The 18,288-nt window shown below is 44.2% G+C and overlaps 1 protein-coding gene across 1 annotated transcript in view; it reads left to right on the top strand.

The window, feature by feature from the left end:
* The window catches only part of cntln (centlein, centrosomal protein), a 94,959-nt gene that overhangs the window by 55,771 nt on the left and 20,900 nt on the right, over positions 1–18,288 (top strand). Inside the window, exons 17-24 of the mRNA XM_030063569.1 lie at positions 2,935–3,016; positions 4,178–4,259; positions 4,585–4,847; positions 9,129–9,347; positions 10,926–11,023; positions 13,972–14,098; positions 14,434–14,571; positions 15,081–15,266. Coding sequence (XP_029919429.1) covers positions 2,935–3,016; positions 4,178–4,259; positions 4,585–4,847; positions 9,129–9,347; positions 10,926–11,023; positions 13,972–14,098; positions 14,434–14,571; positions 15,081–15,266 — 1,195 coding nt within the window. The remainder of the gene's footprint in view (positions 1–2,934; positions 3,017–4,177; positions 4,260–4,584; positions 4,848–9,128; positions 9,348–10,925; positions 11,024–13,971; positions 14,099–14,433; positions 14,572–15,080; positions 15,267–18,288) is intronic.

The following is an 18,288-nucleotide window of genomic DNA, read 5'->3' as shown; positions in this document are numbered from 1 at the left end:
GTATTCAAGAGCAAAAAGAAGATGGCGAGTGAGAATGATAGAGAGAAGGAGAAAGAGCGAGGAGGGGGAAACTACTGTCAGATCCTTTGAAATATCCTGGGACGCCTTGCTTGGAGCTTATTGACTGAAATTTGCATGCAAAATTAGCCACCTCTCCACACAAAGTTGAACTGGTGCCAGAAAAGCCCAGGGATAAGAGGGCCGCCAATGCCTTGATACCTTCCAGTGATGCCATTTTCATGCACTAGTCACGCTACCCTGAAATTGACAGTTTGGCAGTTTGATTTAATTTACTGGTCCTTTGCATATTCACTAACCCCCCCTTGACAGCACTAAGGATCCCCCTGCAAGAACTCCCCCACCCCCAACCCCACAACCACACACACACACACACACACACACACATATACACACCCTAGTCAGATCACAGTTATCTTGTGGCATGACGATTCACGTGCGCTACCCTTCCTTCCTCTATCCACCCTATTCCCACACCCCACTCCACCACATGCATACCCCCTTCTTTCCATCTTTCCCACCCTCCTCTCTCCTCTTCTCGCCTTAATTTAGTTAGATAAATTTTGAATGACCCTGCTCGGCTCAGTACCAGATGTCTACAAGCTGTTTAACACCCTCTAAATTAAGAACCATCGACAGTAATTATTTCATGTATGTTTTATGCAAAAAGCCACTGAGCCAACATTTATTGAGTGATGGTCGGAATGATTTGATTTCAGACACTCAGAGCTTTCGCAGATATTTATTTCCCTTCACTTTCCCTCTCTGTATGTCTCTCTCGCGCTTGCTCTCTCTCAGTCCTACAAACTCACCATTTCTCCCCAACTAATTCATCAGACTGTAATCCACCCCAGCTCTATCCACATGAGGCCTTTTACCAGGGACTGGGTGTAGCCATGCCCTGCTTTCCTAATGCCTCTCCATGTGACTAATAAGCAGCAGTCAAATGCACTCTTTACCTGAGAGGGGGACTTAAGAGGATTTGTGAAAAAGGGGCCTAAATTGAGATGTTGTCTTATTTAAGGCAGCTGTCAATTGACTAGGTACTGTAAAGCCTTTTGTGTCTCTTATCTCGCAGGGGTCTTCTCAAGCAATATGTCTGGTAGGCACTCTTGGAAATACAGTATTTCTGCCCAAGGAGGTTTGGCCTAAATAGTGCCAAATGAAGATGTCAGACTCGTTAAGGCTACTGACAAGTCTTTGTGTTTTTTTCCCCTTCTCTTTCTGTCTGCCTCTGGCTCCCTCTCTCAAGTTTTGAGCTGCTGGAGGCAGCTGACCATTTTGAACAGATCAGCAGTTTTGTTGAAGAGCAGAGCAAGAAAGAGTAGGGGGCACAGAGACTATTGTACTGTATTCTTTTATTAGTAGGAAAAATAATACTGTATGTAGCGAGTGTGTGTAAACATACACTCTTGAGTGCCACTGGAAGACACTACATACATGTTTGAGCTGCCCAGTCTCACACTCTGTCATGTAAAGGCACAGATATTGTGGTTCCGTGCATGCGTACAGGCACAGATACAGACACAGATATCCCCTGAAGTATTGTCATGATATGCCAGCACTGCGTTCATCCACCTTTTGTCTCAACACATCCCAAATAAGGCTCTGATGGTTCCTTGTGCCTGAGGATGTAGTTGTCAGACTGACTTTGCTCTGTTTGTTGGAACAGTTAAGGCCAAGTTTTCAGGGGTGTATTTGGCTGTCCCACTAAAGTGGATATTATTTTTCATCAGTAGCTCATTGGCATATGTTTCACCTGTTGCATAATAGTTGATGTGCAGCAAATAGCCTAACTGTATCAAAGTTTTCAGTCAAACATCGGTTTTGCTTTTTTTTTTTTTGGATCAGTTTTGGACATAATTTTGCTCCCCATTTATTCTGTAAAACTCGCTCAAAATCACTTAAAACAAGGAACTTTTGTCCATGTTCTGAAATTAAAACATATTTTAAGTTCTTCCCCTCCTCCACTAGTCATGACTGCTTTTGCAGTGTGAACAATAGCATGCTTTCTTCGTGTGATCATAATGTGAGTGTTCATTTTGCACTTCAGAGTAAAACATTGCACACGTCTCTCTTGTCTATCTTTTCGCTGAAACTCTGCATCAAGATTTAGGGCATTCACTTAAAAACAAAAATTACAGCAGTCGTATGATATTTACATTCTGCAAAGTAGTCCAGGGTTTCACACGTGAGCTACATCATAGGGGGTGATCTGTCTGGATTACGGATCAAGTTCCGTTGTACTCCAACTAGGTAGCTAAAGGACAGCCTGGTCTAGTGGCAGTGATAAGCAATCTTCAGCAAGTCCCTCTGCCCCTTCCAGGCCAGGTTTAACCCCAACTATCCCCCAGCTCTGTCATGTTCCAGTTAGATCCTCTCTCTGTGGTCTTTACCTCTGCTGCTGCTCCCAGGCCCCACCTTAATAAACCCGCCAGCGTAAATGTCACTGGCTTCCACCTCCACGTCAAAGGTCACTGTCAATAAACCTGTGTGTGAGTGCGAATGTGTATGTGTATGTGTGCATGTGCGTCTCAGGACGCCCTTACCGTGTGTCCATCAGACGCGGCTGGGCTTGGCTCCGCTCAGCCGTGCCTCTCACACACGTCTGTCACACACAGAAGGCTAATGAAGGCCACAGCCGCTCTCATACATGTTGATGCATTCACCATCAGCACCAGGCGCTGCTGCTTTTCACTTAATTTACACCCACATTTACACTTCCAGCTCAGAAATTGGATGGGACATTGATTTTGCTTTGGAAGACGGAGGGCGAAATGCACATATTTTTGCTTGATGTCAACTAAATCAACCATAAAAGGTAAATTGGATTTTTGTCCGAGGGTGGTACTTGCAGAACCAGGGTTGTGGGTTCAGCTCCCAGCCTGTAATAACCCTACTCACCTTTCTCTGCAGCGATAATGGTGAAGAGTACTCAGACAGTCTGAACAGCGTGCCCTCGGGGACAAGGCCTCATAGACAATACACTGTCCGAAAGGTTGGTCTGTCCTTACATTCTGTAATTTACATATTTTGATTCAAATAAAGCAAATAATACAGAGGTAGATGTTTTTTTTTTTGGGCTTGGGTTTTTGTGATTTCTCAGCAATATGGATAACTTTTGTTGCTTGATTTAAGACATACTGCACAGTACAGCATCTAACTTGCCACTCCCTTTACTTCTACAATCACCGAGGCTTGCTCTTGTGCACTTGTCAACGCTTCTTTTTTTCTTGTCTCTTCTCCACACCATGAAATCAATAGACCTGGACCCTTGCTTTTGTCCACATAAACCCTTTCACAGCAGTATATGGCAGCTCCACACTAGAGAGAGAGAGAGGGAGAGAGCAATCACACTCCTCTGTTTTCCATGAGGGAGAGAGCAAAAAAGAGAGAGGGAAGGAGGACCTTTAAAGATAATGTCTCTCCCCCCCTCTCTCTCTCTCTCTCTCACTCTCTATTTCTATGTCTCTCTCTCTCTCTGTCTCTGAGGAAGGAGGAGAGCAAGGTAGAAGGTGGAGAGGAAGAGAGGGGTTGTTGTTCTACATGCAGTCAGGGAGCTGTCAGGACCCTTTCTCTCAGATCCCCCCTCAGTTTCCCCACTCCTGCTCTGCTCCGTGTGCCCATCAGCTCCGCCTGGGCTCATCGCTATGACAGCCCCGGCCCCCATGACGTGCTGTGTCACAAACCAAAGGGCTCCTCTCCACTCCGCAAGGCACTGTGTGATCAAACCTGGCGCTGATCAAACCCTACCCGACCTCCATACATAAGAGAACTGGGGTGGGGGTCTCTTTGATGTCACTACAAACACTAGTGCACTCAGGGGCTGTCACACACATACACTCACGCATACACTCACGCTCACACATGTCATAGAAGTGAATTAGGGCATTCAGACAGTGATTGAACAAGGGGAGCGTTTGCAAGCACTTGTCAGAAGCCATATCCATGTCGGGAAGTGTTCAAGTCGAAGCTTCATGTGAACATGTTAAGGTGAATTATTAAGCCCAAGGTGATTTGTCTTGTCACGTTAAACTGAACAGACCCTGTGATCATCATGTCATTACGAGTAGCGTTCAGGAAGCGCAACATGTCAACCTGTTGTGTTGCATTAAACAGTTGCTTTTTATCGCCGTCTCTGATTTTCCTGCTCTTTCAGTTCTACAGGTATGCACTGATTTCAGACACCGAAGCGCCAGCAACAGAGTCAAACAGAAGGCAACCTGATGTTCCGGAGCAAGGTAGCATAAATTTCCCTGTTTCACATCAATGCAAACCTGCAAAAACCTAATCGACTGTTAATTGAAGCAGGAGAAACTCCCGATGCATGCACAAGCTCTTGATCAGAAACAAGTATCTGAGAAGCTAACAAGTTTTTTTGAGCTCAGTAATCCTGTATTGGTTATAAATGGAAAATCTTCAAGTTGTTGAGTACTTTCACTTGCATACACGGAGACACTTGCACACATGCCCGCCAACTCCCAGCAGTAGCTTCTAAATAGGGATTTGGAGTGTTTCTTTGCACTTGTCTACTCTGAGGTGCCTGCGTGTATTTCTTCCTGTTAGACGATAAACAGCATGAGCCCAGGGAGCGAGGGATGAGAGGAGAGAAAAGCAGGAGGAGGAGGACGCTGATGAAGACCCAGCGCTGCTCCTCCTCTTCTCTGCAGCAGCGCTTGGAGTCCCTACAGCGTCACATTGACATACTGCAAAGTGCCAGGAAAGATGCTGTGCTCTCAGCCAGGGAGCTGCGGCAGGCCAATGAGAAGATCACGGCACAGCTCAACTCCCTCACCGAGAAACTCTGCAGCAGCAAGCAGCTCACACAGGTAGCTGGGGAAAAAGAAAGCGGAGGATAACGGGGGGGAAAGACAGTCGTAAGGCTAGGGAAGTTTTCTTATTTTTCTGTCTCTGTGGTTCTTTTGTATTTGCTGGGGGCTGAGGGTGCAGCAATAGCAGCTCCTTTGCCCTTATCATGCTTAATAAGTGTGGCTGACAGGCCTACCCTCGCCTATGGAGGTCAGCACCACGGAGCAGAGGAGAGGAGGAGGAGGATCTCTCTCTGTCTTCTTCTCTCTCTCTCTCTACTGTTCTCCCCTCCTGGTGAATCTTTCAACAAGCCAGTTCTCCGCAACAGTCTGTGTCACTAGCTGTTACATTTCTACATGTGTACTTGTGTGTGCAGACACACATGCAGTGACGGTGTTATCACAGGGTCTGCTGCCACACACATCCACTTGTTTACTTACTGCCTCCAGGTAGGAAATTCTTAGACCTAGCATACAGTATAAATAAAATACTAAGTACTCTGGCCCCTAAACAGTATCTTTCCTGTCACAGTCTCTCTGTCCACACTCGTGTGCATGTGCGCATGCACACACAGCACAGACACAATTGTTATTCAGACAGGCAGGAGGGCCTCCTTTGGTCAGTGCAGACATAGCAGCAGCCAGCCGCGGCCCGCTGGAGGCCTGATTAGGTGCATGTGTCTCTATTTGTGTGTGAGTATGTTTAGTATATGGAATAGTTCAGAGTTACTGGACTTGTACACACAGGTCAGGGTGCAACCCTCATAGTGTTGCTTCCCAGGAAGTGGCCCGTGTTCCTAGCCTGGCAGTTGATTGCCGGGGCCCAGCAGTAATGACACACATACACATACACACTAGTCCGTGTGAGTGGACAGACAGGGAATTGTTGTCTTCCTGTTTGTTTCCTCTCACCTCCTGCAGTATTAATGCCACTCCACCACAGAAAGTTGTAGCAGACTGACTGGCCAAATCCAGCACTTGTTGCCCTCTCTGGAAAGGGCAAGAGGTGATGGACTTTGGGCTTGTTCCAGCCGGTCCTGGCCAACTCTCCGTCCAACACTCTCTGCCTGTAATTGGCTTAGGACGGCCTCCACAGGGGCTGTCATGTGAGAAGTAGCATGGCAGTTTCACAGAGACTTGTTTGTGTTGCTCCATCTCCTGATCCTTTGGTCATTCGGTGCTTCTTTCATTCCTTGCCTTCTTTCTTTCCTTCTGGCATTTTATCTTTTCTCATTTCCCTCCTTCTTTAAGTAATTTCTTCATTCCTTCTTTCCTTCCTTCCTCACTTTCTTTACTCTTTCCTTGCTCTCTTACTTCTCTCCCATCCATACTATTTGAATACATTCCAAGCAGTTAGTGTGGATTGTGATGCTGAGTTGTCAGTGCCATCGCAAGTACAGAATGCCATCATAGAAGAGGAGAAAATCTGAAAAATGTCTGCGGTGTTAAAAAAAAAAAAAAAAAAAAGGCCTTATATATGTTTGTGTGGTTTGGTTCCAAGGAGAGCAGAAATGTGGTAAAGAAACTCGCACACTGACTAAAAAAAGGAAATGTCCACAAGAGAAACTTTCTAAAAGAAAAGATTTAATTCAAAAAGCTCCATAGTGAGAAAACACAGACAGAAGCATTTTGGTACTGAACACTAATGGTGGTTTAGGGCCAAAACCTTACTGTTTGTGCATTTTTCTATTTTTTGCACTATTTTTCTCACTGTAGAGCACTTTTTGGATTGAATCTTTTTCATCAGCAAGGCTCTCTTGTACACATACCCTCTTTTAATCAGTGTGCGAGTTTCTTGACAACATCCCATGTTATAGAAGAAGAGAGAGTGACAACAGAGGGATACTTGCTGTACAGTGTGCAGTCGGTGAAATGTGAGAGGAATTGAGGGGCGGAGGAGAGGTTTGCCATGTCGTGCTGTGCTCTGCCTCATCTGTGTCTCATCCTAAGTGGAGCATGTGTTCAGCAGCATGGTGACACTTTCATCACTCAGTCACCACCAGCACCATGCCGTCCCCAAAGACCTCTCTGTCAGGAATTGAAAGCACAATGACTGTCAGACCTGCTCTGTCTGACCTACACACTCACACAGATCGAGTGCAGACTGATCATTAAGTAGTTCCACCCTGTTCCTTCACCATAATTGCCAAATGACTGAAAATCCTGACCATTTTAACGTCTGCACACATCTTTTCCTCTATTGCAACAAAGTTCTGGATAGTAACAGCTGAATCATTTTTTTTTATGCTGAAAAAAATTAGGTGTTTCTATTCTGAACTTGGTGTGTGTTTCATTTTTTACTCCTTTCTTGCAACTTGTGGTGACATAAGGAGCTTAGAGGAACCTCAGGTGACAGGTGAAACGTACCAGCCCTAATTCTGCTTCTTGTCGAAATGTGCCGGTCACGCATATCATCCAAATACAGGATCATTTAGTTGCTGGATTATCTACCTCACTCAGTCATTACCTCCTCATTTACCTCGCTTTGCAATGGACTGCAACGTCCCCTCTTGCTTCCCCCATTTTATCATCTCACAGTGTGGAGTGGTCTGCCCTACCCCCTACATGTAAGGGGATGGGATTATCACAGGATTAGACAGTTGAAACAGACATGACCGACAGAACAAAAAGCCTGGCACATGACAGAATCATGCATCTTAATCCCTGTGACACATCACAGACAAGAGTAGAACTGGGAATCGTATCTTCCGTAAGCATTATTTTGATTTAGTTTATGTTACTTGTGCTGCACATCACACAAAAGATTTGGCCAGCTGTAGCGGTTGTAGGTGATATTAGTGTCAGTTGACTGTGGTGAGAAATTGAGGATGGTTTGTGTGTGCATGTGTGACTGTGTACATTTGTATGTATGCTGGCTATTTCAGCAGGCTCTGTCTCCTTATTTATCCTGCTAATGATTGGGTATCACTTGGAACGGCAACGGTGAGAATGCTACCCAGAGAGAGAGAGAGATGTCCTCTCTGCCAGCTTAATGGACCCCCAATTTATCAGTACATGTCAGTGTCATCTCTCACCAGGGCTGAAAATGGCCTGTGAAATCAAAGCCTATCTTACAGGAAGTGTCATCAATGCCACTCTTAATATGAGCACCACTGCCACCATAGCCATGGCCCCAATTTCTTTCCTTCTCTCTCTCTCTCTCTCTCTCTCTCTCTCTCTCTCCCTTCCCTTGCCTCACACACACACACACAAACACGCACACACACTGTGTCTCATTCTCTCTGGGGATATGGCATGTGCATCTTCAACAGAACACAGGAAACCTAAAACAAGAGGGATTCTATTAAAAGGTGTCAGCCAGCAACCAGATATCAATAACCTCCGTGTATGCAGAGCAGAGAGCAAACCCCTGGGACTCTGCGGTTTCAAGTGTGCGTGTGTGTGTATTGTGAGTGAGAGAGAGAGCATTTACCACACATGTGTATAGCACATATCTTCCTGTATCATTTCTCCTATTTGTGCCATTAAGCATGCATGATGGTTGATATGATACCAGATCAGCTAATTGTGGCAGTATTAAATTGGACTTATCGAGGTGGGTTTCTGCCCTGCGTTGCTAATAAGCAGGCGATGGGCTTCTTTGAGGTTGACCGTACATATGCGGTTGGAAGCATTCACCTCAGATGCTAATGTTTAGAATCACTGATACACTGTGCGCTGTATATGATAAGCTAGTGACATTATCGTACATCACTTGTAGACCCAACCACTTACCAAACACTAAACTCCCTCTGTCCCAAAGTGCTCTCTGTTTCTGCAGGATGGCTTTATTATGCATGCCAATCACAGTGAGAATTAGGCCCTATTGACCGGGCAACGGCATCATCTGTCTACTCATTAGCATAAAAAGAGAGTTTTATCACGGGCCAGATATTAAAGTGGAGCCTGCAGCTCTCCCATGGCAAACACATATTTCAAACATGTTGCCTCACCTTTGTGTCTACATTTATCATATTCATGTATTGTGTGTGTTTTTTTTTTTTTAAAAAAAGACTTGTATGTCTGAGGAATTCACTATCTCTGTTGTGATTTTCTTTTTTCACAACCTTTCATATATCTGCACTGTTATGGAGAGAAAGCTGAATTTTCATTAGAGCCAGCACTGCTGCACATAGCAGTAGCATGTCTCGCATTACTTTTTAACTCTCGCAGCCTTCACTAACAAAAATTTCGGCTGCTGTTTGTTTTATACAACTGATAGACACAGCTTTTGTTGTTAGCACTGTCGGTAGTGGTGGCGGTAGCCTAGGCTACTAATTCTGCCTACCTGTCCATCCGCAGAAGCTGACCTGTGACCTGGCTGGAACGGAGCAGCAGAAAAAGGTTCTGGAGATGGAGCTGGAGCAGTGGAGGCAGAGCACGTTCCCTCAGCAAGCTGCAGCACCACCAGTACCAGTAAATGCAGAGTGCTCCTGCCAGGGCAAGGCCATGCCCGCCTCAGCCAACCCTGCGCTCCAGGCCCTGGAGGCTGAGGTCAAACAACTGCAAGCCAAACTTAAGGTTAGTTGTTATTACCTGGGGTTAGAGCAGTGGGGTTAATGAATCACGTTAAAGCTTTGTTTAAAAGTGCACTTCCTTTGAGATATACCTTTTAATCTCATGATAGTGTTAATAATTTGTTATTTCTGATTTTGTGCTCTGAGTGTAAAGTGGAATTAATGACAGAAAAAAGATTTAAAAAGAATCTTTTTTTTTGCCAAAATAAAAAAATAAGATCTCTCAAAAATAGGTAAGTTCTTCTTTTTATTGCATATGGTGTAGCACTCTTCTAATTCATGTGTTTTTTGTATTTTCCCAAGTAGCTTTGCCCTGCTACTTAATCAAGCATCAAAACCTCTGTCACCTAAACATTTCACTGTTTTGAACAGGCCTAGTCCATGAGTACTTTCGATTAGCAAGGTTTTACTCTATGCTATTTTGTCATGCTCCTCTCAGGAAACTGTCAAGGTTTTACTTCCAATTCATGTATACAAGAAAAAACCTAGTTTTTGAACCTTTGGATTTACACTTAACATCATCTGAAATTGCATGTGATTTCGACATGAATTAGCGTTTCTCATCATTTGATCTTATTATGGAGTACCTGTCAGAGAGATGAGAAATGGGGAGTAACAGTGCAGACGTGCCCTACATCATAGGGAATGAGGTGCTAGTCGTACCACAGTATTATCACACTCTCCGTAGCCAGCTCATCAGTGTCACCGAGCAGATTGCTGCTGTCGTTACACACAGCCCAGGGAGTCATGTCAGGTGACAGCAAAAGGGAGAGGCAAGGAAAGCGCTGTGGGGGCGCACGCTCTGAATGAGCGCGTTGTCAAAGATTGTTCCAGCATAGTTCCCACAAGAGACACAAGGCCCTTTAAACCAAAGAAAAAGTGCACTTTCAAGTATCCATCAATCTCATGATCAGAAACCAACCTGTAGTCATGAAGCCATGAGTCTTTGTCTCCTGTGTGCATGCGTGTGCACTGCTCTGCAAGAGACAAAAAAATAGCAATAATAAAGTAGGAGTAAGGCATAAACGTGGCAGAGTTTGCAAAAATCTCATCTAACAATATTCTGTTTCAATGCAGCAATGACATTAATTTATCATTTATGCTAACAAATATTATACTGCTAATCATAACATACAAAATATTGTGGCTGACGAGAAATAAAATCGTACAGTTACTATACCATACTGCAGAGATGCAACACTGCCACAAATTTAAAGAGACAAAGCAGTAATCGGCAAAAAGATTTAAGCCTATGTGCCGTTTTTTAAAAATTATATATTAGCACATAAATTATATGTATGCCTATGTTTATCATCTGCATTCCCCATTAAAGGATATTCGTTGTAGGTTTACTGTAGGCCTATAAATTGTTATTTCTCCTAATTACTCCCCTCACCTCATCCACTTAACAAAAATACAGTTTTCCTCTTAACCTCTTTTAAAACCTTCCACCCTCCCGCTGTAACTGTAATGAGAAGGCATGCTGCGCCTGACCTGTCATCAGCCGTGCCATCCCCACCCCCATCTCACCCGCTCATACACATTAAGAAACACACCATGTGCCTCCCTTGCCCCCCTCCAGAGTGCCAGTGCGGAGGTCACAAGGCAGGTGGCGGCTAACAAAGCCCTGCGAGGCCAGCTTTTGGAGAAGGAGGACAAGCTCCGCCAGCTGCAGGACAAGTTAGTCTCACAATTTTCTCAACCTTCCTTTCACCCATTATCTCCCGTCTCTCTAATTCTTTTTCTCTATTCTCTATTTCTCTATTTTCTCTGGCTCTCATTTTGCTTTCTTTCCCTCTTTTTCCACTAGTGTCTCTTTTTCTCTCTCTCATTCTCTCCTTCACTGTACCCGTGCCCTCGCAGCATCTCTGCAGCTCTCATCTGCAGTGTTTGATTCCACCATGTGGCAGCACTCAGTCTGCTGCATGATTTTCCTCCGCCTGAATCATTTGTGCATGCATGTTTGTGTGTTGTGTATGTGTGTGCCTATGTGCGTCCTTGTGAGAGAGTGAATAAAAGTGTTTGTTTGTGTTGTGCATTTGTCCGTGCATGTGCCCTGTGTGTCATGAAGTGCAGTGTTACTAATGTGAGGAGCTGATGCAGAGTGCTGATCAAAGCAGCGTATTGATTGTGTGTGTGCCGCAGGAGGGATCATTTTGGCCCATGACACTAAAACCCACACAGCATCACTGTGGCCCGTGGGCCACAAGCCCTAATGAGTTACACGGTTCACCTTACTGTAGCGTGTGATGAATTACATTCTTGGTATGTTTAGCTATTAACACTTAACTCGGAGGAACGTCCAAGCTTTGAACAGTGACATAAGAGACATGTGTCGTCTTTCTGCATCAGGATCTCATCTTTGAACTAGAAAAATGCACAAAAAAACAACTTGGCTTTCCCTGCTATCTTTCCCTCTGTCTAGTATGTCGTGTTGTGTCTTCTGCCTGCCATTCTCAATAATGCATCCAGGGCATGTGTACAATCACAGTGGCTATGTGTTTGTGTGTGTGTGACCAAAGCACAGCCGATCACAGCTAGACAGAGTGAACATCCCTCAGCTGAGTTTCCGCGACAGCCTCAGCCTCTCCTCAGGCTTTTGTCACTCACACACACACACACACATACACAAACACACACACACACACAAACACAACCTCAAGCTTGTCCTCTACACATGCAAACACACTCACATACATGCGTGCACACACACACAACTCTCCATCTCTCCAGCCTAGCACTCCATTTGCCTCCATGGAGGGACCCCTTCTCAGAATGAAAGACATGTCTAGACGTCTCTGAAATATACATCTCAGCACACACACAGGGAGCAAGGCTGCTTCGCCTTAAAGAAGAGAAGGGGGAAAAAAAGAAATGAATTTCAAAGTACACCGGCATGTCCTCAGTCAATATCCGGCACTAGGGCCCTGCCTTATTTATGAAGCTGCTTCTTTCATCTTCAGCCCTGTTGTCTATCAGCCACATGCAACATCCAGCCGCACTTCATTCTTAACAACACACACAGAAATGTGCACTCTCTAATGCGCACACACACACACTTCAGACCACTGACGGTTATCATTACAATACACGCATGTTTGATGAACAATATTGCCAACAAGCGCAGAACAAAGGGAACAAACGTGTGAGTGATCGGAATGTAGTTTGAGGCTCTCTTTCTCTCTTTCCACTAACACTCATAAATACAGATCACACACTCAGGCAGAAGCCCCATATATCCTTCATTCTTTTTTATCCTCTATTCTTTTTGGGTTGCAGAAGAAGAGAACATCTAAAATAAATGTTGTCGATCTAATTGCCATTAGCATTGGGGCAGAGGGAGCTTCTAGGACTCTTATTGCTGCTCTCCGTCTTTAAGTCAACACCAGACAGCCATCTGAAAGGTTCAATATGGGTTTTCTCATTAATGACCAAATCCATGGGGTAACCAGCCAGCGCTACCTCCCCCCAAAGTCCCCAGGCTAGACTCCTCTCTCATTTAATTTAATGTCACTCCAATAGGACAAGCTCACATTTATTTAGCCAGTCTGCCCTCAGGCGTTCATCCACCTAGGGAGACAGGGACATTTACTTACAAGAAAGCACTTGCCCTAGCATTGCGTCATCTGTTTATTTAAAACACACAAACCATGGTGTGTGTGGGGGCTGAGAAACCCACCACATCTTCAAAAAAAAAAAAAAAAAAAACGAGCAAAAACCATATTAATTAACTGCATCCTTATGATCTTTATTCTATTTGTTCTGATTCCCGACGGTATAGACAACCATGAAAAATGCTTCATATTTGCCTTTTATGAAAACAGAATAAAACATGCTAACATACTGAGCCCATTTAAAACAAGGCCCCACTGTAATATGGCTCTGCGGAGCATTGGAATATTAAACATGTCAAAACAGCAGATTATCAAAATGGGAAGTGACACATGCTGCATGTTCGAAACAGTTAAGACACAAACGGCTTACAATACAGGGACCTTGCGTCTCTTTAGGGGAGTATTATCGGCGTAGCACAACAGACAAACAAGCAACACTTTATAGAGTGTATTCCCTTCAGAATCAGTTTTTCCCAAACCACGTCCCCCTGCTGATGCATTGTTATATATGGCTAGTGTAACACTTAGCTAAGCAGCACTGAAAATGATAAACATTTAAAGACTTTATTAGTCTTTCAAATAGTGTCGCTGCTGATACAATCTGCCATTTGTCAAAAAGGACTCCCCAGTCACACATAGTGCAGGCATTCCCCACCAGAGCACTTGTTCTAATATATGCCAGTTAGAATTATATATGCATCCCTATTCAACCCCCCACCCTCTTCCCAAACAGCATGCCAGTGTATTTAGTTGTCATAATGAGCTGTCATGCCTGATGCACTGCATGGGGACATGGTGCCTGCCAGTACTGTGTGTGTGTGTGCTGTGTTTGTGTGTGTGTGAGTGTGTGTGCGTGTGTGTCTGTGTATGTGCTGTGCGCTCATGTTTATCCCTCAATGTACATGTTAAATGTGCGAGTATGCCTATTTTTGCATAGATTTGTGTTGGTGGAAGATATTCTTTCCTTTCTGCATCATACCTTTTTTTTATGCGTGTTTGTGTGTGTGTTTCCAGGGCAAGCCACGCGGAGAGAGACGCGAACATGAAGAGGCAGCTGGTGGAGGACCTGAAAACGAGGCTGAAGTTCCTGCAGGACACAGAGACGAGTCACCGCGGGCAGGTGGAGGAGCTGGAAAAGAAGGTACAGGCAGCACATCACAGCTGGCACAGTCAGATGGCACTCAATTAGTCTGCTGCTCTTCTGTAGAATGACAGAGGAAACACTGTACTGCGGTGCTCAGCATTTCCCATAGCCTGAAGATTATTGTTTGTCTCCTGGATGACTAAAGGGAAACAGAACCAATTACAGTTACTTCTTGTTCCTACCTGAATTTGATGTGAATAAAACTTGAGATAAATGTATGCCCTCGGTATCTCTTCCAAAAAAATGTAAAAAATAAAAATGTACTACCCCTCTAACTCTTCTTACACCTATTGTTCACGCTCTTGCTGCCCTGTCCCTCCACCTCTCTCCAGGTGAAGACTTTATCAGAGGAGGCCACCAACCGAAAGGCTTTCATTGAGTCTCTGAAGAGGAGGCTGAGTGTGGCAACCACAGAGAGGAGCCAGTACGAAGCCTCCTGCGCAAAACTGAGGGATGAGCTGGAGAAGAAGGTAAAAAAGAACTATCCTGACACATCTCAAAGGAGCTTTAGAGATTTTTATGTTGAAGAAATACATATTGTTTTATGCCACAGCACCATGAACAAATTCACGTCAGTCAGGAAGGTGTGAGATACTTCACCTCTTTATATCAGTACGCTGTCAAAGTTGGTCACAGTTTATAGCACTTGAAGAAAATATTTTTATTTATTTATTTATTTATTTATTTTTTCAAATCAAGCTGGTCCTGTATTGAAACAGTAATCAAAGAATGGACTAGCTGAAAATTTGACCTCAAGTAAGAATCTCCATAGCTGCAAATTTTTGGAACTTCCACATTCCTCTTCTCATATTTACAAGGATACAAGGAAGTTTATTAGTCATTATACAACAGGTAGAACTGTATGTCATCACCACGACTGTGCAGTTGGACTGTGCAAAATTTGAATGTGTTTTTTTCTAAAAGAAAGCAAGATTGTTGGTCTCAGCTGACCAGTTCTGCCTGCTGTGTGTCTCCACAGGAGCAGCGCGTGGGGTCTCTGCAGGCTCGTGTGGGAGCTAGTGAGCAGGCCATGGCTGCACTCGAGCAGACAGCCACCAAGCAGATGGAGGACTTGACCCAGCAGAGCTCCCAAGCATTAGATGTGTTGCAGAGACGGCTGGGCCAGGCACACTCCCAGCTGGAGCAGCTTCACGCTTTCATCACGGTACTAGAGGGTCAAGTGATCAAAACCAGTGTTTGTGTTGTCAAACCAAATCATAAACCACTGATATTCACCAACTTCAGTCACAGTGTATATACAGTATGCACATATATTCTCGGGCTGGGTTAAAAGTTTCCAATTTATCATGATCTTCATTTGAACTATCCAATACTGATTGATTGAAATCCCAAGATCAGTCTTGTGTGAACATTTTTGCTGAATGTTATTTGTAGTGAACCTCAGGTCTTGCAGATGGCATCCATTGAACTGCTAGCTCACAGAATCTCAGTTCATCAAATTACAGCTCCTGAACAAATGAACTAACAAACCTGAAGCCAGTGCCATCAATCCGAAAGGAAGATGTCTTTAGACATTTTTGTACATATGTGTGTGTGTGTGTGTGTGTGCGCGCGCGCGCGCTTGCGTGTGTGTGTGTGCGCGTGCGTGCGTGCATGTGCATATATGGAGACACATGCATCACATGCATGCATACATTAGAGGGTGCACAAGGGGTATAGGGCACCACTGTCAGCATACTGTGTGCCCAGCGGGAATGGACACTGTTGTCTCTGTCTAAGCCTAATCCATCACCTTGAGGTGTGTATGTGTTTTTGTGCCTGCGTGCATGCATGCAAGTGTGTGTGTTTGTGTGTGTGAGTGTGCACATGTGTGTGTATCTGGCAGGGACTGATAAAGACTGCCCATCAACTCTGCCGAGCTGACACCTGTCTGTCAAAGCGGGGAAGGGCTTGGCAGAGATAGATAGTGGTGGCAGTGTATTTGCACACACAGACACACACACACATACATCAAGTAGCAGGTTATGAATGCAGTTTAGTGACTGTTATCCATTACCTCCAGGATCATAAGCCAGGAAATCTCACAAGTTGCTGAAACATTTCTTTATTTTCAGGTATGGCTGTCCTCAGTTGCCATCTTGCATCTAAGGTAGATCTGAGGTCGATTTTGTCCCCAACTTCGTTTTCCAAGCTCTGATTTTCTTTACAGCACAAAGAGTAATCATATTTCACCCACCATTTTTCAGATGTGCACCCATACACACAGATACACATTAATTCACATACAGTACCAAAATTCACACATGCATGATTGCTGTCTTTATATGGCAAAAAAAAGAAATGGATGTAACATGTTAAAGCACACACATACATAGACACACATACAAATACCCTTCATGCTCTGAGCACTCCTTTCCTCCATTCCCATAACCCTAGGCTGGTGAGGCCATTGTGTTGTTGTTGAGGATTCACATCATTGTTTGTCTCCCCCTGGCTCCTGTGATCCCCTATAAGAACACCAAGCCCTTTGATTGGACTGCCTGACGTCCGGAGGAGATTTACTCTTGTCATGTATTGATCAGGACTGGAGGGCTGTGTGTGTGTATGTGTGTGTATGTGTGTGTGTGTGTGTGTGTCTGTGTCTTTGTGCCTGTGCCTGTGTGTGTGTGTGTATGCGGAGAGTTTTTTTTTTTTTTTTTTTTATTGTATGCCAGCAAACCCTTTTGGCCCCTGCACATGCCTCAGGCTGTAAGCACTGCTGTTGAACTGCTAAATAGTGGCCCTGCATGCAGTGACTACACCACAGTTCATGCACCAGAGTTGTAGCTCACTTTCATAGTGCAGTGTTGGTACAGGTTGGTGCGTGTTGTGTGTGTTATGTCCAAATCAAGATCTATAATTAGAAATTGTGTTGTTTGAAATCAGTATCAGTGTATGGTAAAACACTGTCCCCCAAAAAACTACAAAGTAATGATTTGTTTGCCTCTTTCCGTGAAAGGGTCTTACATAATTAAACTCCTCACTCCGGTATGTAGACCACAAAAACAACACTTATTAACTTGTTTTTTTCCCGTGCCTACATAATCTAACAAAATTAAAACATTTTCTTCCCAGCAGTGCTCCGTATGTTTTTTTAATGGCCCTTTTTGTGTTTACATGAGTGACGTAGAAGGTCAGGGGTGGCGAGTTGTTAAAGTGGGTGTGTGTTAGTTGCTCATTTGATCCCCATCGCTATACCCTAATCCTCATCCTGTCTAAATTGGCCCTCCAACTGCAGTGATTGTGGTACTAGCCAAGCTAAGAGCTCTTGACAAACACACACACACACACACACACACACACACACACACACAAAGCATCATCTATGTAGGTATTCAAATAGTGGATGTGCACGGGCACAATCAAATTCTTGTGTCGACTCCCCTCCCTCCCTTTGTCTCTCCCAGGGCTGAGAATGAGTGATAAATTCACCCCCTAATCTCTTTCTGGATTATTCCACATGCAGGGTTTGGGTCAATTGAATGTAACCCTTGACTAGCGACAGTGAATATCTATTAGGCTGTAAATAAAAGAATAGGATCTCCGGCTGTTAGTTAATGAGCTGTGTATTCCTTCAGGGTAAACACAGCTCTTAGATCACCAAAAAAAAGGGGTAAAGCTGTCTCCCTTTATCAGGAAATTGACGATGGCTATGATTTTTGCTCCTGTTCTTGTTTAACCAGCACTATTCTGTTTATTTCACTCCTACATGGAAATATTTTGCAGGCTGTGGAAGTGGTGCTGCAGTGCTACATGGCAGCTCTGTAGCAATTAATGGAATTGAATCGAATTGAAATTTAATTGAATAGAGTTAACTACAGTTACTCTTGCTTATCCTTTTACGTAAGAGTATTCAGAGATCACAGTGAGGTAACTTGTATGTATTCTTTTTTTCTTGGATATACGTTCACATTGGTTTTCAGATACGTCTTGTTTCTTAGCTCTGCCTGTTTGCATTCAGTGTTGCTAATAGCCAAATAGCAAACTGTGAATATTGTCAGCTAGGGGTCTCCCATTACTCACACACAGTACTCTCCTGTGAGAGCCAGCTTTGGCTTTGTAAACTGCACCTGGTCCACCTGTGTGAAATTAACCAGAGGAATGGAGATGTTTCCTGCTACTCACCACTGTTGGTGTGTGATTACCCTTGTTACTGTAATGCACTTGAGTGTTTTCATATGTTTTTA

Source organism: Myripristis murdjan, chromosome 1, assembly GCF_902150065.1.
Source record: "Myripristis murdjan chromosome 1, fMyrMur1.1, whole genome shotgun sequence".
NCBI classification, from domain to species: Eukaryota; Metazoa; Chordata; class Actinopteri; order Holocentriformes; family Holocentridae; genus Myripristis; species Myripristis murdjan.
Note: the sequence above shows the minus strand (reverse complement) of the source record. Positions and strands in the feature narration are given on the sequence as shown.